Source organism: Chamaea fasciata, unplaced genomic scaffold, assembly GCF_029207755.1.
Source record: "Chamaea fasciata isolate MVZ Bird 193981 ecotype frontalis unplaced genomic scaffold, bChaFas1.0.hap1 SCAF_12, whole genome shotgun sequence".
NCBI classification, from domain to species: Eukaryota; Metazoa; Chordata; class Aves; order Passeriformes; family Sylviidae; genus Chamaea; species Chamaea fasciata.
The window spans coordinates 16,060,111-16,076,685 of NW_027094097.1; the positions used below are offsets into that span (position 1 = coordinate 16,060,111).

A 16,575-nucleotide genomic window follows, 5' to 3' on the forward strand; every position below is an offset into this window, starting at 1 on the left:
ATTCCCCCTGGAAGGAAAAAGCTCACTGACCTTTGGTAGAACTCACACCTCTGGGAGATCACAGGCCCCATTAAGGCACTCAGTGACAAAAGGAAATGCTGAGACACAGCCCAGGGCTATGGCTGTGAGAGGCCAGAACTGGAAATTAAGAGATTTTCAGGCTGATCCACGGTCTTTCCACTACTGTGCTGCAGGGCACCAGGCAGGTAATGATATCCACCATCTCCTTTATTATTCATCTACTAAGTGGGTATTACAGCACAGATATTCTCACTCTGCATAAAGGAACGTTCTGAAGACTCTAGACGGTTGTTTAAATACAGGTATTTAAGTGGCAGGCTAGATAAAACAAGATAAATTCCAGAGGCTGTAAAAAAAAATACTATAAAGCACAGAGGTGAAAGAAATTACTCGTCTAATTAAATTCTTTTCACGTAGCTTGAATTGCATACAGTGTTTATGAATAATATATAGCAATTGAAAAGAATTGACTTCTGCTTACATACTTAGCAAGTGAAATCTGGGTTTCCTAAAACAGTTCATTTACCCAATCAGATTTTGTGGTAATCACAGTTAGTGTGATGGAGCTGAGGCCTTGTTACAGAGCCACCATGCCTATATCAAAGTCTTGTCTTGTTTCTATCCCAGGCTTTTAATAAAAACATAACCATTGCCATCAACAGTGTGTGAATCTAAAAATACTACTGGGTTATGCCATCGCTTCCTGGCAGTGGTAGGAAGGGTAGAATGAATTATGAAATAACATGAAGTCCTGTTAAACAACCTTAAATGTGTAAGAAAAAGAAATGAAATTTTATAGGCATTTTGTAGGAACTTAATAATTCAGCCAAGAGCAGTGAAGATCCCACAGTCAGGTATACAAAATGATTTAGAGGGGAAAAAAAATTGCAATACTTAAATAATCTCCAGTACTTTTAAGGTATGTTTCATTCATCTAAGCACACAGCACCAAAATTATTTTGAGTTCTAATTAATATTTATTTCAGATATGCATCTTGGGAAAAAAATCTTTGCCAAGCCTTAATTAAAGACCACCTTACTCATGGCCCAGTTTTCATTCTTTTAGAACTTGTGTTCATTATATTTAAATTTAGCGAGGTAAAATTCAGGTGGAATAGCTTTCCCCTTAGCTTGGAGAAGGGAGACCTCAGAGCCCCTTCCAGGGACTAAAGTGACTCCAGGAGAGCTGGAGAGGGACTGGGGACAAGGGCTGGAGGGCCAGGACCCAGGGCATGGCTGCCAGTGCCAGAGGGCAGGGCTGGATGGGATCTTGGGCAGGAATTGTTCCCTGGCAGGGTGGGCAGGCCCTGGCACAGGGTGCCCAGAGCAGCTGTGGCTGCCCCTGGATCCCTGGCAGTGTCCAAGGCCAGGTTGGACACTGGGGCTTGGAGCAGCCTGGGACAGTGGGAGGTGTCCCTGCCCATGGCAGGGGTGGAATGGGATGAACTTTTAAGGTCTCATTCAACCCAAACCTTCCCATGAGTCTGTGATTCCCCACATCTGAAAGATTCTTTGGCCCCTGTGAATAATTTGTTTGTGAACACAGAATCAAGCTGCCCTGAATTATTCAAGTTTTGTTTCTCAGTCTGCTTTCCCCACATCTCTATTTTCAAACCTGTTACATCAGTAAGACACAGCTCCTTGCATTTTTGCATGCTTGTGAAATATGATATGAAGCTTGTATTAAGCTTGTGTTAGATCTGTGTGTATACAAGGAAACAATGGTGATGAACAGATAAAGCATTCAAATTTACTTTGAACTACAAGTATTTATTTCATGCAGTTAGAGAAACAGAATCCCCACAAAGGAAGAACAAAGAGTGTTCCAAGGCAATATCAGAGGACAGGATATCTGCAGAGTTTAACACCTGTCCATCAGGAAAGCTGTTCGTGAACAACTGCAAAGAAGTGGTTCTGTCAAAGAAATACTCCAAACAAGCAGAGTCTGCTCTGTAGTGCTGGAGGAGCAATCACAGCACAGACACGCTGACAAGCTCGTGGGAGGTTTCACAGAATGAGCTGCAGTTCCCTCGTTTGACACCATATGACTGCAAAGTAAATTGGTTTATGCTTATGAAAAAATTAATCTTTTCTGTATTTCAGGGTGGGTTATTACTTTGGTTATAAATGTACTTCCACATTTATCCCGGTACTCTGAAGAATAAACACTGTAGAAGTCCTTCACTTTAAAAATGGCATAATTTGTTCTGCTGGAGAATGCTTTCATCAAGCAGGAAAGACAAAAAATCTGCATATACTATTATGACATCGTACTAATTAAAAAAAAAAAAAAGTAGACCTGAGATGGTATTTAGTGTTCCTAACAAGATACCAGTCCAATCTGGTATTATTAAATTGCCCTCTTTCTATGTTAAAAGTAACTAATGGGTCAATTTGCTTTAGGTCTCACTATAGTGATACATGACAGGCTTTTTGCCCTGAAGCCAAGATCACAGAAATGCATAAATAGCTTTTGATGAAATTAAAGTCTCTCCTTTTGGGGGGGTCCACTCTTATTATTCTGCTATCATGGGTTTGAGATTTCCCATTCCCCTTCCTCTCGAATAATGATATTGCTGATACTAAAAAGCCTGCCCTGAGATGGTAATTTATAGGAGAGGATGAGTTCAGTGGAAAAACAGAGGTTTACAGTACCTGAATCCATAGAAGCCAGTGAGCAGTGCTAAAACCAGACATATTGTGATTGCTCTGCCCTCCCCAAAACATGCCATAAATTCTGTGTGGAAAAACGTTCCTTCATCCCGTTTTCGCCACTGGATTTGAACTCAATAAGGCTGTAATCTTAAATCTTTTCCTTTGCATGCTAACGCAGAGAACAAATAATAAGTGTGAGAACAGCAACATATGACAAAATGTGCCTTTAACAGGAAATTTTTGTATCAGCAGGTACTCTGTAATGTCACTGTAATGTGATCAGTTGTACTGCTTTCCTTCAGCTCCAGGTTCTTAAACACAGCTTGGGTTTCCTTGGTAAATTCCCAGAGAAATGCCCTGGCTTCAAGAGGAGGAAATCTCACTTAGATCATAACTATATTTACAGCCAGACCTACTGATACAGTAATTTCCTTTAAAAGGCACATTTTCTCATATGTTGCTGTTCTCACATATATCCGTTCTCTGCATTATCTATCAGTGTTTTTAGCACACAAAGGAAAAAGAATGCAAACCTTACATTGAGATCTCTCATAATTATTCAGCCAAAAAAACCCCAGTGACTCAGTGCAGTGCTCATTAGAAACTAAATTAAGGTGCAGGGCTCTTTCCAGTTAAAAATATTCTATGTACTGACCACAAGGCACAGTCACTAGAGCTCTCTGACAGTCATGTCATGATCTGTAATACTCAGTGCCTTGATTCCACTGATTCTGATCACAGCTGAGTGCCATGGTGTATTCCTGGGTCTGGGCTATGGTTTTTGCATGACTATTCACTGAAGTGAGGTGCTGCTAAAGGCATTATTGCATTGTCACTACAAACCAATGACACGTGGTGACATTCAGGGCCTACTTTGTACCAGCCAGTTCTTACTACATTATCACGTTACCCTCTCACTTTTTAAGAGTAAGTAACAACTCGCACAGGTTTCAGTATCTCATCACTCTTGCAGACCCTAAGGCAGTAGGAGCCTTTGGTACCATTATTGCTACATAGCAGGGCACTGCTTTAAATCATTGGAGAGAGAGGAATGCAATGAATCCTCTGGTACATGACACAGACCTGCAGTCAGGATGTTTTCCATCATCTCGCTCGTCACCCACATGGATCAAAATGCCCAAGCCTGAAAACTTTCTGACTGCTGAGAGTCCCTTTTGAAACAAACAGTTTCAGGTAAAGGGAAAGGTGCCCCAGACATTTTGATGGCTTTGACCATGACCGGCAGTTCCTGTGCAAGGATTTGTGAAGTTTCTTTTACACATGCTCAGTGCTAACTTTGACTGCTGTAAATCACCAAGGAAGGCACACATAACTTCCGTGCCAATAAACTGTTCTACCTTGAACATACATTTCCTTTTGCAACTATAAAGAGATGAAACCTACAGGATTGTAATAGAAAAGTGCAACATGCATGTTTTTATTAAAACACACTAGATTTTTTTGAGAACTGTCAGTTTTCATCCTGCTTACTAATCTAGAATTGACGACTGTGTAAAGCCAAATACTCGCAGACCCTCAGGAGAAGGCTAATGCATAAATGCACAGTACAAATTAATGAATGAAGATGAGTGGTAAATAGCCACTAACCAAGAAACAACTAAAAAGCTCAATAAATACTCACTGAATACAAATTCTGTTTTAAACTCTGCTATTTGTAATGAAATGCAATCCTACCAGACAATCAGCTTTTTACTACAGAGCAGCATTTTAAGCATGTGCCATCTACAAATCATCTCATCTTTTAAACACTTGAATGCATAAACAAATAGTTGCAAAGCAGCAAGATATCTCACCAGCAGCTAATTTATTGTATGACTTCATTCATCTCATGATGAGTAATTCCCAAGTTGCATTTTCATTTTAAAGTATCTGTGGATTTTGTTACTGTCTCTTCTAGTTAAATCCTTCTTACTTTTCCACAATAAAGTGGTTCTAATTGCCTACTTGAGACAAGATTTGGCTTTACTAGGATTAATGGATGTAAGTTTGAGATTAAAATTACCCTTCCCAAACAAACACCAGCAACTAACACAGCAATACAGATAGTTTTGCTCCACAGCAGTCAAGAGTTGGGATCCAGAGCTCCCTTATGTCAGCAGTAATGTGATGCACTGAAGAAAACGGAGTCACTCTAAGTTCCTTTTTTCAGTCAGCTGGCAAATTTGTCTAAGCAGCCTGCACTGAAGAGGCAGGGCAATCCTTATCCTAAAACAAAGGCCACTGCAACCAGGAATCCTTCCACAGACTTTGTGGCCTTTGGATGCAGCCCTAAAGCACAGAAAGGAGGCCACTTGAAGGGTTTGTATCCCAATTAGAATAATCTCATGGACTCTTGGGCAAACCTTCATGGTTCAACAGGAACAGTATCAAACTAAGTCCATCTAATAATTTCTGAGCAGTTCTATCTTTAAAATAATTTGACAGTCAACTAGACATCATTAACAGAGACTGCATAATAGGCAAATGGGATCTAATAACTTTCTCTAAGTTCTGTATTACCGCCACTTGAAACATTTTAAAATGGAAAATCTCACTGCAATTACAATATTCTCTCATCAGTATATTCTTTTAAATTTAAAATGTGTGCTCCTGCAGAAAGTATGAAGAAATAAATGCTGTTCAGGGAACCATACCAAGCTTTTAGAAAAACAAAGCTTTTTTTACACTTCTTGAAGACCTATGGAATGACACACAGCCTGTCTCTGGCTCTTCTCACATGCACTGGAACATAAAGCCCTCAGTTTTGGGGTCATCATGCAAGGAAACCAGCCCTGAGCAGCAAAGGAGAATACCACTGTGGGTATAGCTCATTGTCCTCTGCTCTGATACATGGATGGAAACTGATCCAGGACTGAAAAGAGCAGCATTTTTACTGTAATACAGCTTTGAAACAAAACTAGGTGTTTTCCATGTCAGCTTTAGAGAGTCTGCATTCATTTGTGAATTGATGCCTGCACAAAGGAATACATGCAAACAAATGCAGACGCAGAGTCAATAAAGCAAGCTGAAGGGATGTGCTGGGGATATGCCCTCATACAGAGATCAAATCTGTTATGTATGTGATGAGCCATTCAGGTATTTAAAATAAAACATTTGGAAATGTGTCCCATGGTGAAGGCTCCTTTGAGAAGTTTCCTTACAATATTTTAATTTTGAATGTTTCTGACTGGATTCAAGATAATCTCTAGGCTAGAACTGCTAGACAGAGGACACCTGAATTCTCCCATGAAGCTCTGGAAAAGGTAATATTCCTCCACAGAAAACTAATCAGCCATTCATCCTCAAATGCCATGTAGGGAGTCCACCTTTCTGCCACTCTGTAGTTCATGCACATTCTCAATGCTCTCATGGGTCAGGAAGTTGCCTTAGGAAACCTGGTAAAAGCTGGTCATAAATTGGTTTAGTCTCTAATAAAGCCTACTTGGACATTTGGAGATCATCAGGCTTGCCCAACAAGAAGTGAAAAACTATCAAATGTCCACCACTGAAAGAGGGAGATGTTGAAGCTCTGGAATTAAAAATAAAAACCTACCAAACCAGAACAGAAATGCACCAACCTTTCTTCAGTGTAGTTCCATTTAGTCCTCAGCTATGACACATCCTCTGTGTATCACATTAACTTGACAGTCAGCCCAAAGTTATTTTTATGCCCACAAAAATATACCCCTAAAATGATAATGCCCTGGATGAGTAATATTTCAGTAATACTCTGCAATCAAATAAACAACTCTTGCACCACCATATCCCTTAAGGTACAGCCAGACACTTCCTCTGCCAATTCCCAGACAGCTCATGGAAAGCCAGCAGGTGTGACAAATGAGCTGGAGTTTACTAGACTGTGCTTTACAACAGATGTATTTACACATATCACAATCTAGTGGTGGGGATGGTGCATGCTACTGCCAAATGTTAGATGGAATGTTATCAAACAGAAGTCTCCCAACAAATTCCCATCATGCTGACTATTGAGATCAGCCTGCCATGTGTAATTTTTCATGTTATGGCATGTCCTCAATGAAGTATTTTTAAGCTATTGTTACTATTTTAATTTGTCCTCTTACTCACCTGTACATGAGAAGTACATATTTTACATGAACAAAGACATTGCAGAATGCCTGTCTAGGGACCTGTGCCACTTAAATTTTTAAACTACTTCATAAGCTTATTTAATAATTAAATTTAAAAAAACTGACATCAAAGACATGAATCTGATCCCACTTCTAGTTTATAGTGCTCTGCAAAGGGCTCTCTCCCTTTCAGGCAGTAACAGAGGATTTTGTCTTGCCCCAGCAGCTGCTCTTTATCACAACATCTGGCATTCCTGGAGCAGATGATGCCAAGAAGAGCCGCTGGGTGCCCCCAGCTGGGACAGCCCCAGGTGTCCCCAGGTGCTGTTGGTGACAACGTGGCCTCAGGCAGACCTTTCAGAGGAAAAGAAGGGGGTTCCTGGGGAATTTGTCACTACAGAGGAGCCCACAGGGGCTGGACCCTTTGCTCCTCTACCACCTGAAGCAGCACCTTGGGATGCACTGGGGCATTTGTAGGGACAGAACACACTGGGCTCAAAAACCTGCTCACAGGCCAGCCACAATCTTAATAACATACAGCACTACTCGTGGATTAGCCTGGTGGTTACTATTCCCTCATGGTAACACCACCTACTGCATTCAAACACAGACAGGATTTTGTTGCAGCACCCTCTGAACAGCAAATTACAACGCTACAGACACAACCCCACTCAGCTGAGCTATCACAGACCACACATCCCAAGGGATGTGTCAGGCTCAGTGAACTTCACAAACACATAAACCATGAGTATTAAGTTGGTGGTGCTCTATAATTGTGTTGTTTCTTCATACGGTAATGTCTGTTCACACCTCTAAAAATACTTCTCTTCCTTCATCAGCATCTTAAATACAAATGTCTCAAACAGCACTTTGAACAAGGGGTTTATAACTGCCCAGGCTGTCAGCAGGTTAGCTTCTTTACATGCCTTTAAGGACAGCTGAGCACTTAGAGGAATTAAAAAAGAACCATAAGAAATCCACAGTCTACAATTGCAACTTACATTAAAAGTGAGTTCTGATACCTTTGATATGATTTCAAAGACTGCCAGAAAACCTGCAAGCTTCCAAGGTTTGCTAGCACAGCTATGGCACTGAAACTAAAGCTTGTGTATTAAAATGCATTTTGAGGAAAAAAATCTCACTTGGTTTCAATTCCATTGTTTGCATTTCACTCTGTACTTGTTAATCACGTGTTTCATGCACTTAGGAAACAGAAACTGTTCTCTAAGACTGAAAAACACATTTATTATTACCATTTTCAATAAATATATATTTAGTAGAAAAGTATGTGGATAACTCTGGATCCTGGATTTTCCAAATAGCAGGTGCTCTAGAGCCAACTTAGGCACAAACTAAAAAGCAGAATACATTAATAACTAGAAAACATGTAAATATGATTTTACCCCTAAAAAGGGCATATTTTTCAGAAATTTCAAAAAGAGATTTAGCTCCTACCTCTTCTAAAGCCCATAATGAATCAACCACAGGTTTGATCTTCTTACTGTTATATAGATTTAGGAGTTTGTCCATCACACCCTTGATCAGGCCACCTCGATTCTGTTTGAAAAGTAGATTCAACAGGGAAAATCCAGCAATGACTTTGTTCTCCTCGTACAGCTTGATAGGATTTACTTTCTCAACTTGCCACCACTGGAAACCAATAAACAACAGCATGGTTAGAAAAACATTTTTCAAGAAACGTTCAGGAAAGTTCACAAGCAAACTGTCTGTGCAGATGTGATAAATGACTCATCTGTCAGGTCTGGAGCAACAGCCAAGAGAAGCAGCAAGGATATGATTTAAGCATGAGGAAAGAAATGTGTGCAGCTGACTGACAAGCAGAAATAAAACACAAACTCATGTTGGAGGAGGTCAGGGTGTGAGAAGATGGTGAACATATCTGGGTTTATATGAGGGCCTGGCAGTGAGGAGTTTGGATTTCCTTCTCCTTCTGCTCTTCTGCTATCTCCAGACAGCCACTGAAGTGCCCAGATGTTCACTGGCAACTCTTGGCTATGACTCTTCTCAAAACCAAGGGAACCAGGCACTGCCTATCAGCTGCTTTACATCCATTATTATGTTTATGACACTCGAGCATACCTCGTAGTATCTAATGAAAGGATTTTATTTCATTTAGCCCAAGAGCATCATCGAGAGTGAGAGATGTCACTTCCCTGCAAATTTCATTTGAATGGGTAAATTTTTAATTATAATTTTCATACAATTTTGATGAGTTAATTTTGCAGCATAATTACATAAAGAAACTAGTTATACTTGTATACAAAATTTGTATGGTTTTTAAATTCATTCAGTATATTCATATTTATTCCATCAATAAATACCAATACTATCTGAAAAATACTTCAGTTGAAATTTATTTCATTGGGCCAACCTACCCTACACATTCTATGCATCTGGATATTTTTACATTAGCAGTAAAAAGGCTGCATAACAAAGATTATCTTGTTTTAGTTCACAAGCGTGTGACAATAACAAGGATCCTCCCACTACCACCATTAAGAAAATGTAGGAGGCAAAGAACAGCTCCTTGCTACAGTCTCTGACTTATCTTGTTTTCAGCTACACAGAGAGAGACTTTTGAAGCCAATTCCTCCTGGGAAGGGGTTGTGGCTGGAAGCTGTAAAGGAGCTTTTGGCAAAAAGGATCATATGACAGATGCTCAGAAAAGACTTTTCCCTATGTTTTTCCTGCATGAAGGAATCCCTTTCACTCCTGGTTAACTTATTTCTTGCTGGCAGTTTCTATGATATATTTGTCCTATTTTTATCTCTAGGATTTCTGCACAGATTTGTGTTGTTGTAGAAAACTGAAGACAAAAAAAAAAAAAACATTTGAACTTTGATTTTGTCGACATCATCAGTTAGGAAACTAATGCCGTATCATCATCTCTTTGAACATGGAGAACTGGAAAATGCTTTTCTGTATGAAACAAACTTCTGAAAAGCTGAAAATGACTGGACACAGGCCCCATTTAAGAGACAGATCTCCTTTAATTCACTGCATGGTCCTGACAGTGTTTCCAGATACAAGGAACCTTCAGGGTACAGTTCATCATATCCATGGATGTGATATTATGCCACAAGTAAATAAATAATGCAGTCTAAACTTAGCTGTGTAAGAGATCTATGTCTCACAGACAATTTCAATGGCAATATGAAATGCACGAAGATCCAATTCTGGTCTAGCTGTGCTGCCAAAAGAAAACATGGCACAAATACACAACATCAGAAGTAACAACTCAACAGAGATCAATGAAAATAATGAAGATGAAAATGCTACAGAAAAGACCGAAGTTAGAGAAAAGAGCATAATCACAGAGACTTACTGATTTTGCAAAACTGAAGAAGCTTTTTGTCTCCCCAGTAACCATGTTAGAAGAACCTGTAAAAGATGAGCACATTCACACACAACTTATTATTACAAGCTACAGCAGACCATTTAGTACTTGAAAAATCTTCTCTATGATTCATATTGAAGAAAAAAAACATGCCCAGGTTTAAAAGTGATCAGTAGAAATACTTTGAGGATAAGTAACAAAAAGGCCAAGGCGACCAAGCCCTCCAGGCTTACAGGAATTCTGAGATCACATGGACAATCTATCAAATCTCCCAAAGCCAGGGCCAGGTCAGGTTCTATTTGGCATCTTCCCATAAATACAGCAATCCCTCCAGCTGTCCCCTCCAACAGGAGCTTCCCCACACAGCAGGGCAGCCTGGCAGCACTGCAGGGGAGATGTATCTGCTCCGTGTGAGGAGCAGTCCACAGACAGGAGGGGAAATCTGTGAACAGAAGCCTGGGTTGGATTCCTCAAAGTCACGTCAAATAAATCAACAGCATTCTTCCTGAAATTGTCCTTCAAGCTTCCCTCTCACAAAAACTACATTGCAGTTTCCTTGGCCACATCGTGATTCCCAGAATGAGAGATCCAAACTTTCTCCCACGCTGCTGCTGTATCACCCAATGATGTTTAACAAACTGTATGCTCAGTTTCAATTTTGGATTTACTCTTCAAATTTTTTTTTTTTTTGTATTGCCATTTGTTTATCAATAATTTAGACCATGGTCAGCTTTACTGAAACCCTTGACTGGAAAGAATCAAACTGAGAAAGCCTAACATGTCAATCACCAGTTCTGGAAGAAGGGGCATGGATGCTTTTAAGCTCTGCAAAGCTTTAGTTTTGAAACATGTACCTGCTTTTCCCCACTCACCATATAAAATGTAAGTCCCAAGTGGTTTGAGAAGACTGAGGCCTTTCCCAGTATTTTCTCCACAAAGACAGTCCAAAACAATATCTACTCCATCTGCTGAGATTCTAAAAAGCAAGGAAAAAACTTATTTTGCAGTAAGATACACAGGGCTGATCAGGCTGGTTGTTAACAAAATACTAACATTTTCCAGGTACTTTAGAAAGGATTCTAAGACTGACACTTTGACTATGTGAAAACTTTACCCTCATCAAAAGACATTTCAGACTCATTCAGTGGCACAATGCAAGTTTTTCAGCCAACCTTCACCTCTTAGGCTTTAAAGAGGGGGAAACCATCTTGTTCCCCCTTTTTCAGGGCTTTCAGTAAGATGATATTATCAAAAGACAGGCAACAGATACAAAATTCTTTTTTGACTGAATGTGATTGTCAGAGAATGCTTATTTTGTGAATGTTACAGAGAAAAAGGATTTTTTTTTATTCACATCTAATATGATTTTTCTGAATTTGTAAGGAAACAGATCTTCTTATCTTAATCTCTTTTCAGACAAAATTACTCGTAAAGTTATTTACAGAGTCTTCTTCTTCAGCTATTTTATCAACTAGATATCAGCAAAGACTTAAGTCAAGCATAAAGAGAAGTCACCAAGAGCTAGAAATCCAGCACAAGGGTTACAATCAGGCCATTTTATACTGTTTCAATAAACAGTTTGCATATTTATAACTGTCCAACAGCTCTGTCAATGCAATGTCAATATGATGCTGAAGAAGAAAAAAAAAATAGGGTGAATATCCTGATTTAGGGGAGAGGCAAAGATTTATGGCTTGTAATGCACCTTTCTGCTTCCTCACAAAAGAAAGACGAGACCCAGACATCCACTGGTTACAAACAGCAGCCAAACCAGGGAACTCCTTGGTACTGCTGCCACATTTGGAGGAATAAATTGTTTCTATTCAGGCCACTGGATTAGCCTTCACTATAAAGGAATTAAAATTTTACAATAAAACAGCTTTTGGTGGCTTCCCTAGTTGAACCAATTCCTCATCCCCTATGAACATTTCCACACTCATAACATCTCTTATGGACTTTTTGGGGTTTATTTTTCATTTGCTTGGAGCTATTGGTGGTTGCTTTGGTTTTGTTTCATTTTTTTGAGTCTTCTCCCTAATGAACACCCCAGTGACCTGCAATAAAGCAGGTTCTGACCACTATCTTTTCTCCATCACAGCTCCATCCTTTTCTGCTCACAGACTTTAAGAAATGAACTCTTTAAGCAGAACATAGTACACAGCTAATATCCATCAAACCAAACAACTACACCATTCCCCTCGCTGCCGCTGCCAAAAGACAATTTGTCAAAACAGCATTCTCAGAATTGCTGCTGTAGGTTTATTAAAAATCTTTTCAATGCAAAGTGAAAATGGAAGGATCTGAGTAACAAATCAGAGTACTGGCATATTCTACAGGGTGCCACTTCTGTCTGGCAATCAGGACTATTCATTGAGCTGATATTAAACACCTCAACTCAATATTCAAATGATATTTTTGTGCCAGGAAAGAAGCACAAACTAGCTTGTTACACCCATGTTTCATCTCTTGTACCTGCCCTGGTTTCTCCTGCAATACCAGAGAGGTTCTGTCACCTGCACCAACACCACTATCAACAGTTCGAAAAACTGGAAAACAAAGTGTTTGAAAGCACATAAACAGAAATACACAGGATGACTTCAAAAGGCAACAGGATGATTTTAATCTGAATGCAAACAAACAAAATCTAAGAATCTGAAATTAAATCAGACATCATGTGCTCTGATAGCAATCCCTGGCAGAGGATAAAAACCCAGGCACATAAAAGCACACCAAAGAACTCCAAAACCTGGATACCTTACAAATTCACTGAAAATATCTTATTTGGTGCATTACAGTGAGCAAGTACATATGCAAATGAAGGCAAAGTACATCCTTCTGTTAAGACCTTTAGTTTCTTTCACTTAATTTACTTTGCTCACAACACATGTCCAAATAGGGACATGGATTGAAAAACGTTATGTTGCTTATCAAGACATAGGGAGATGTTTGCTATCCTGTCCCTAGTGGACAGATGGAATGACTGGAATAAACTACAGCTCCCAAACTCACAAATGTAGTATCTTCCCATAAAAGTGATCAGCCTGGTGCCTTTCATGGTATTTTGCCAGATACCATACAGACCTGACTCAGGAAAACACAAGATTACCTTTTTACTTCTTGAACATAGTCTGCATTCCTGTCAAACAGGTGAGTTACCGAGTTTTTGATTGCTTCATGTTTGAAAGATGAAGCTGTTCCAAAAACAGTAACATTGGGAATGGTTGAACAGAGCTGAGCAACAGCTTGACCCTGCAAACACATTATTATATTAGTTCACTGACATGGAAATTGGTTGACAGAGTTTGCAGCTGCCAATTCACTCCTGAAACAGCAAAACCCGAGACCAAACACGTGCAAGCACTTCCCAAACTAGTTTATTTCCACTGAAATGCAGTTCAGCCACAGGTAAAAAGACACCTAATCACAAGGATATTCTGAAGACAAAGCAGTCCTAATACAGTAGGTCTAGTTTGCCATTCCTAAGGGATCATGTCTCCTTATGGTTTCAGTGGGAGACAGCAAGCTGCTATAACAAATGCTTTTTATGATTATACATAATAAAGAAAATCTGCTTTATCTCTTATTGATAACAATAGTTATTACTGATTATTCAAAATGCAGGAATAGCCACCAGTCATTATAAGAGAAGTTTGATTAGGCAGGGCCCCAGGCTTAAAACTGATCAACAGCAAAGAGGATGAAACAACCTAGAGCACGTCCAGGAAAATCATTCTCCCTCCTGATCCGGGCAGGAACCCAGTGGGGTGCATCAGATGCTATGTCAGCCTTCAGGTAGGACTTGGGGCACTGAAGAATTTGTGCAATCAGATGTTTGTACTTTGAGCTTCCAGTTCTGGGCCCCAGAAGGCCTTAACTGAATTTTAATCTCTAATTCCATGAGGCTGAAAGGTCATCTTTCTGATCCCAACAGACCATCTTTCTACCACTCCAGGTTTTATTTTACTCTTAACACACCAACAAAAAGAAAACTGACTTTTGGAAGCCACACCCCACCTCCTCTGGCAACCACATTATTCCACTGGAGCCAGCACAATTACATGGATATGCCCAGAAGTTAAAAAAATGGCACCATCATTCTAAAAAATCCTGTCAGATGGAATTCAGCAGACTCTCACATCTACAGCCTAAAGACTGTCATTTGTAAACTGTATGCATGACTAGTAAAATCACCCAGGGAAAAACACATTTCTGTTCACTCCAACCAGAAGCCCTGATGATTAGTTGTACATCCCAGTAATTAGCACTTGGGTTTTATTTAAGAGCATGATAATTAGCTAACCCTGCATACCCTGGAGGTCTTGGCATCCTCATGGATTCTGCTGAATGTAACTCCAAGCTGAACATACCAGAGAGGGCAAGGTTATTATTAACATATGGTGGTACCCAGGAATTTCAGACTGGTTTCCTACTGGGTTAGTCAGGAAATGCCTGCACAGCAAGGCACAGCTTAGGAGATCCTTTAGACAGGCAGGCAGACACAGAGAAGAGAGCAAGAGAAGGGATCATCCTCATTCCTACTTTGCAGATGAAGGATGGAACACCACAGCAAATTGAAGAGCTTGTCTAGCAGCTCAGAGAAGCTCACAGGTACCAATGCTTACTCCTGGCATGGTAAATCCAACTCCAAATTAAAAATGACTTCTTCTTTTTAAAATGACCCATCATTCTCCTGGGTTGGAATCCCTAAATCTCTCAAAAATCATAGGAAAATCCATTCCCGAGGGGCCTCATCTTACAAGACGTAATGTTTTCAGGGAGCAAAAAATGTTTCACTATTCTCATATTTCATTTCTCTATTACTTACCATCTCATTCTAAACTCTTCCCAGATTTTAGCCTCCACAAATAATGCAATATAAAATTAAAAGAAAAAAAAAAGGGGATTTTGTATCTGTTCTTTTCTTAGTAATTTTCACAAGCAATCCTCTTTTCTCACTTTCTGTGTCACGCAGAAACCCAACACCCACAGCGATTTAGATAAATCAGTATTTTATAATGCATGGTAGCTGAATGAAATTCTGACATTATTGATCTATTCTCTAATTAGTTTTCTGCATTTTCAATCTAACTTGGGAAGATGAGGGCTAATGAATATATCCTGAATCAAAACCACTGAATGTTTAAAAGGTCAAACATTCAAGAAGAAAGCATGTTGATTTTTATCCTGTAGAAGACGATTAACATTTAACAAACTGACAGTCAGATGAATAGGAGAAATGCACAAAAACATCAGGATGTGAATAACCTATTTTCCTCCTGACTCAAACTCATTAGTACACATCTCCCTCCCCTCAGAGATAAGCTTATCTAAAATCCCAGATCAGCTGGGAATACTTCCCAGCTTTCTGTAGATATTTGAAGCCTAAAACTGACTCATGTGACCAGTACTTTTATAATTGGATGAAGTATTTTGAAGCAATTCCATAAAACACTCTTCTACAGTTTTCTGAAATCTTAATTTGAAGTTGACTCTTACTTATTTCTGTGCAAAGTATTTTTAGGAGCCCTATCCGAAATCTAGAAACAAAGGCTGACATTGGACTTTCCACCCTTTCCCCATCAAAACAGGAGAACTGAACTCAACCTATGAACTCAACCATTTTCCTAATTTCTGTGGAATTCAGCTAAGCTCCAAAACAGCACCATGGGTATGCAAGTCACTCCTAAGTCTCCTTTCTAATCCCTCAAATCATGTAGCTGCCTCTGGATTAGCTGCCACTGTTTAGCAGGTGACACATTTTAATTGCAAATCCTGAGACCAGTGTTCAGAATATCCATGGTTCACAAAGGAAGCATCCACAAAGGCTGTTGCTGCTGAAGGAGAAGCATCCTCTTCCCGGGGCAGCTGAGGTGTCCGTGCTGGCTCCTGCATCCCTGCATGCTCCCACCACCATCCTGTTATTTGGATCCTGAAAACTGCTCTGTGGTGAACAGGGACAGGAGGGTTTTCTGTCTCCTCCCTGCCCAGGCAAAACCACATCAACTCTGCTACCAGCCTCACTGGCTTTGGAAGCAAGAACTGTGTTAGCAGAAATAGTGTATGAACTCCAAAACCTTACAAGAGGGTGCTAAATTACACAGGCATGGGTTAAAAAATATTCTTCACACATCTAATTTTTTCATATAAAATGCCTGTTTCTACATATAAGTACTGACCAGACCCTTGCTTTCTGAACCTAGGAAAACTAGTAAGTTTTAATGGCAAAAAAATAATTATCCCTTGGACAATTAACGTTACCTTTGACAGAATTTAGCAGTCTTTGGGAATAAAAATAAATCAGGCGATTCACTGAAGGGATAGACATGGTTACAGAATACTCCCTTAAAGAGGAATTAAACTCCTTTAATATATTCATATATTTCAAATACTATTTATTGCAGAATCATGGAGTCATTCTAGACGGAAAAGACCTCTGAGACCATCAAGTTCAGC

At 39.7% G+C, this 16,575-nt stretch overlaps 1 protein-coding gene across 3 annotated transcripts in view; it reads right to left on the reverse strand.

Moving 5' to 3' along the window:
• The window catches only part of VAT1L (vesicle amine transport 1 like), a 56,546-nt gene that overhangs the window by 21,351 nt on the left and 18,620 nt on the right, over positions 1-16,575 (reverse strand). For all 3 annotated transcript variants that reach the window (XM_066194847.1, XM_066194846.1, XM_066194845.1), the window contains exons 4-7: positions 13,229-13,371; positions 10,995-11,098; positions 10,111-10,166; positions 8,220-8,414 (exon numbers count right to left, since the gene is read on the reverse strand). In XM_066194847.1, coding sequence (XP_066050944.1) covers positions 8,220-8,414; positions 10,111-10,166; positions 10,995-11,098; positions 13,229-13,371 — 498 coding nt within the window. The remainder of the gene's footprint in view (positions 1-8,219; positions 8,415-10,110; positions 10,167-10,994; positions 11,099-13,228; positions 13,372-16,575) is intronic.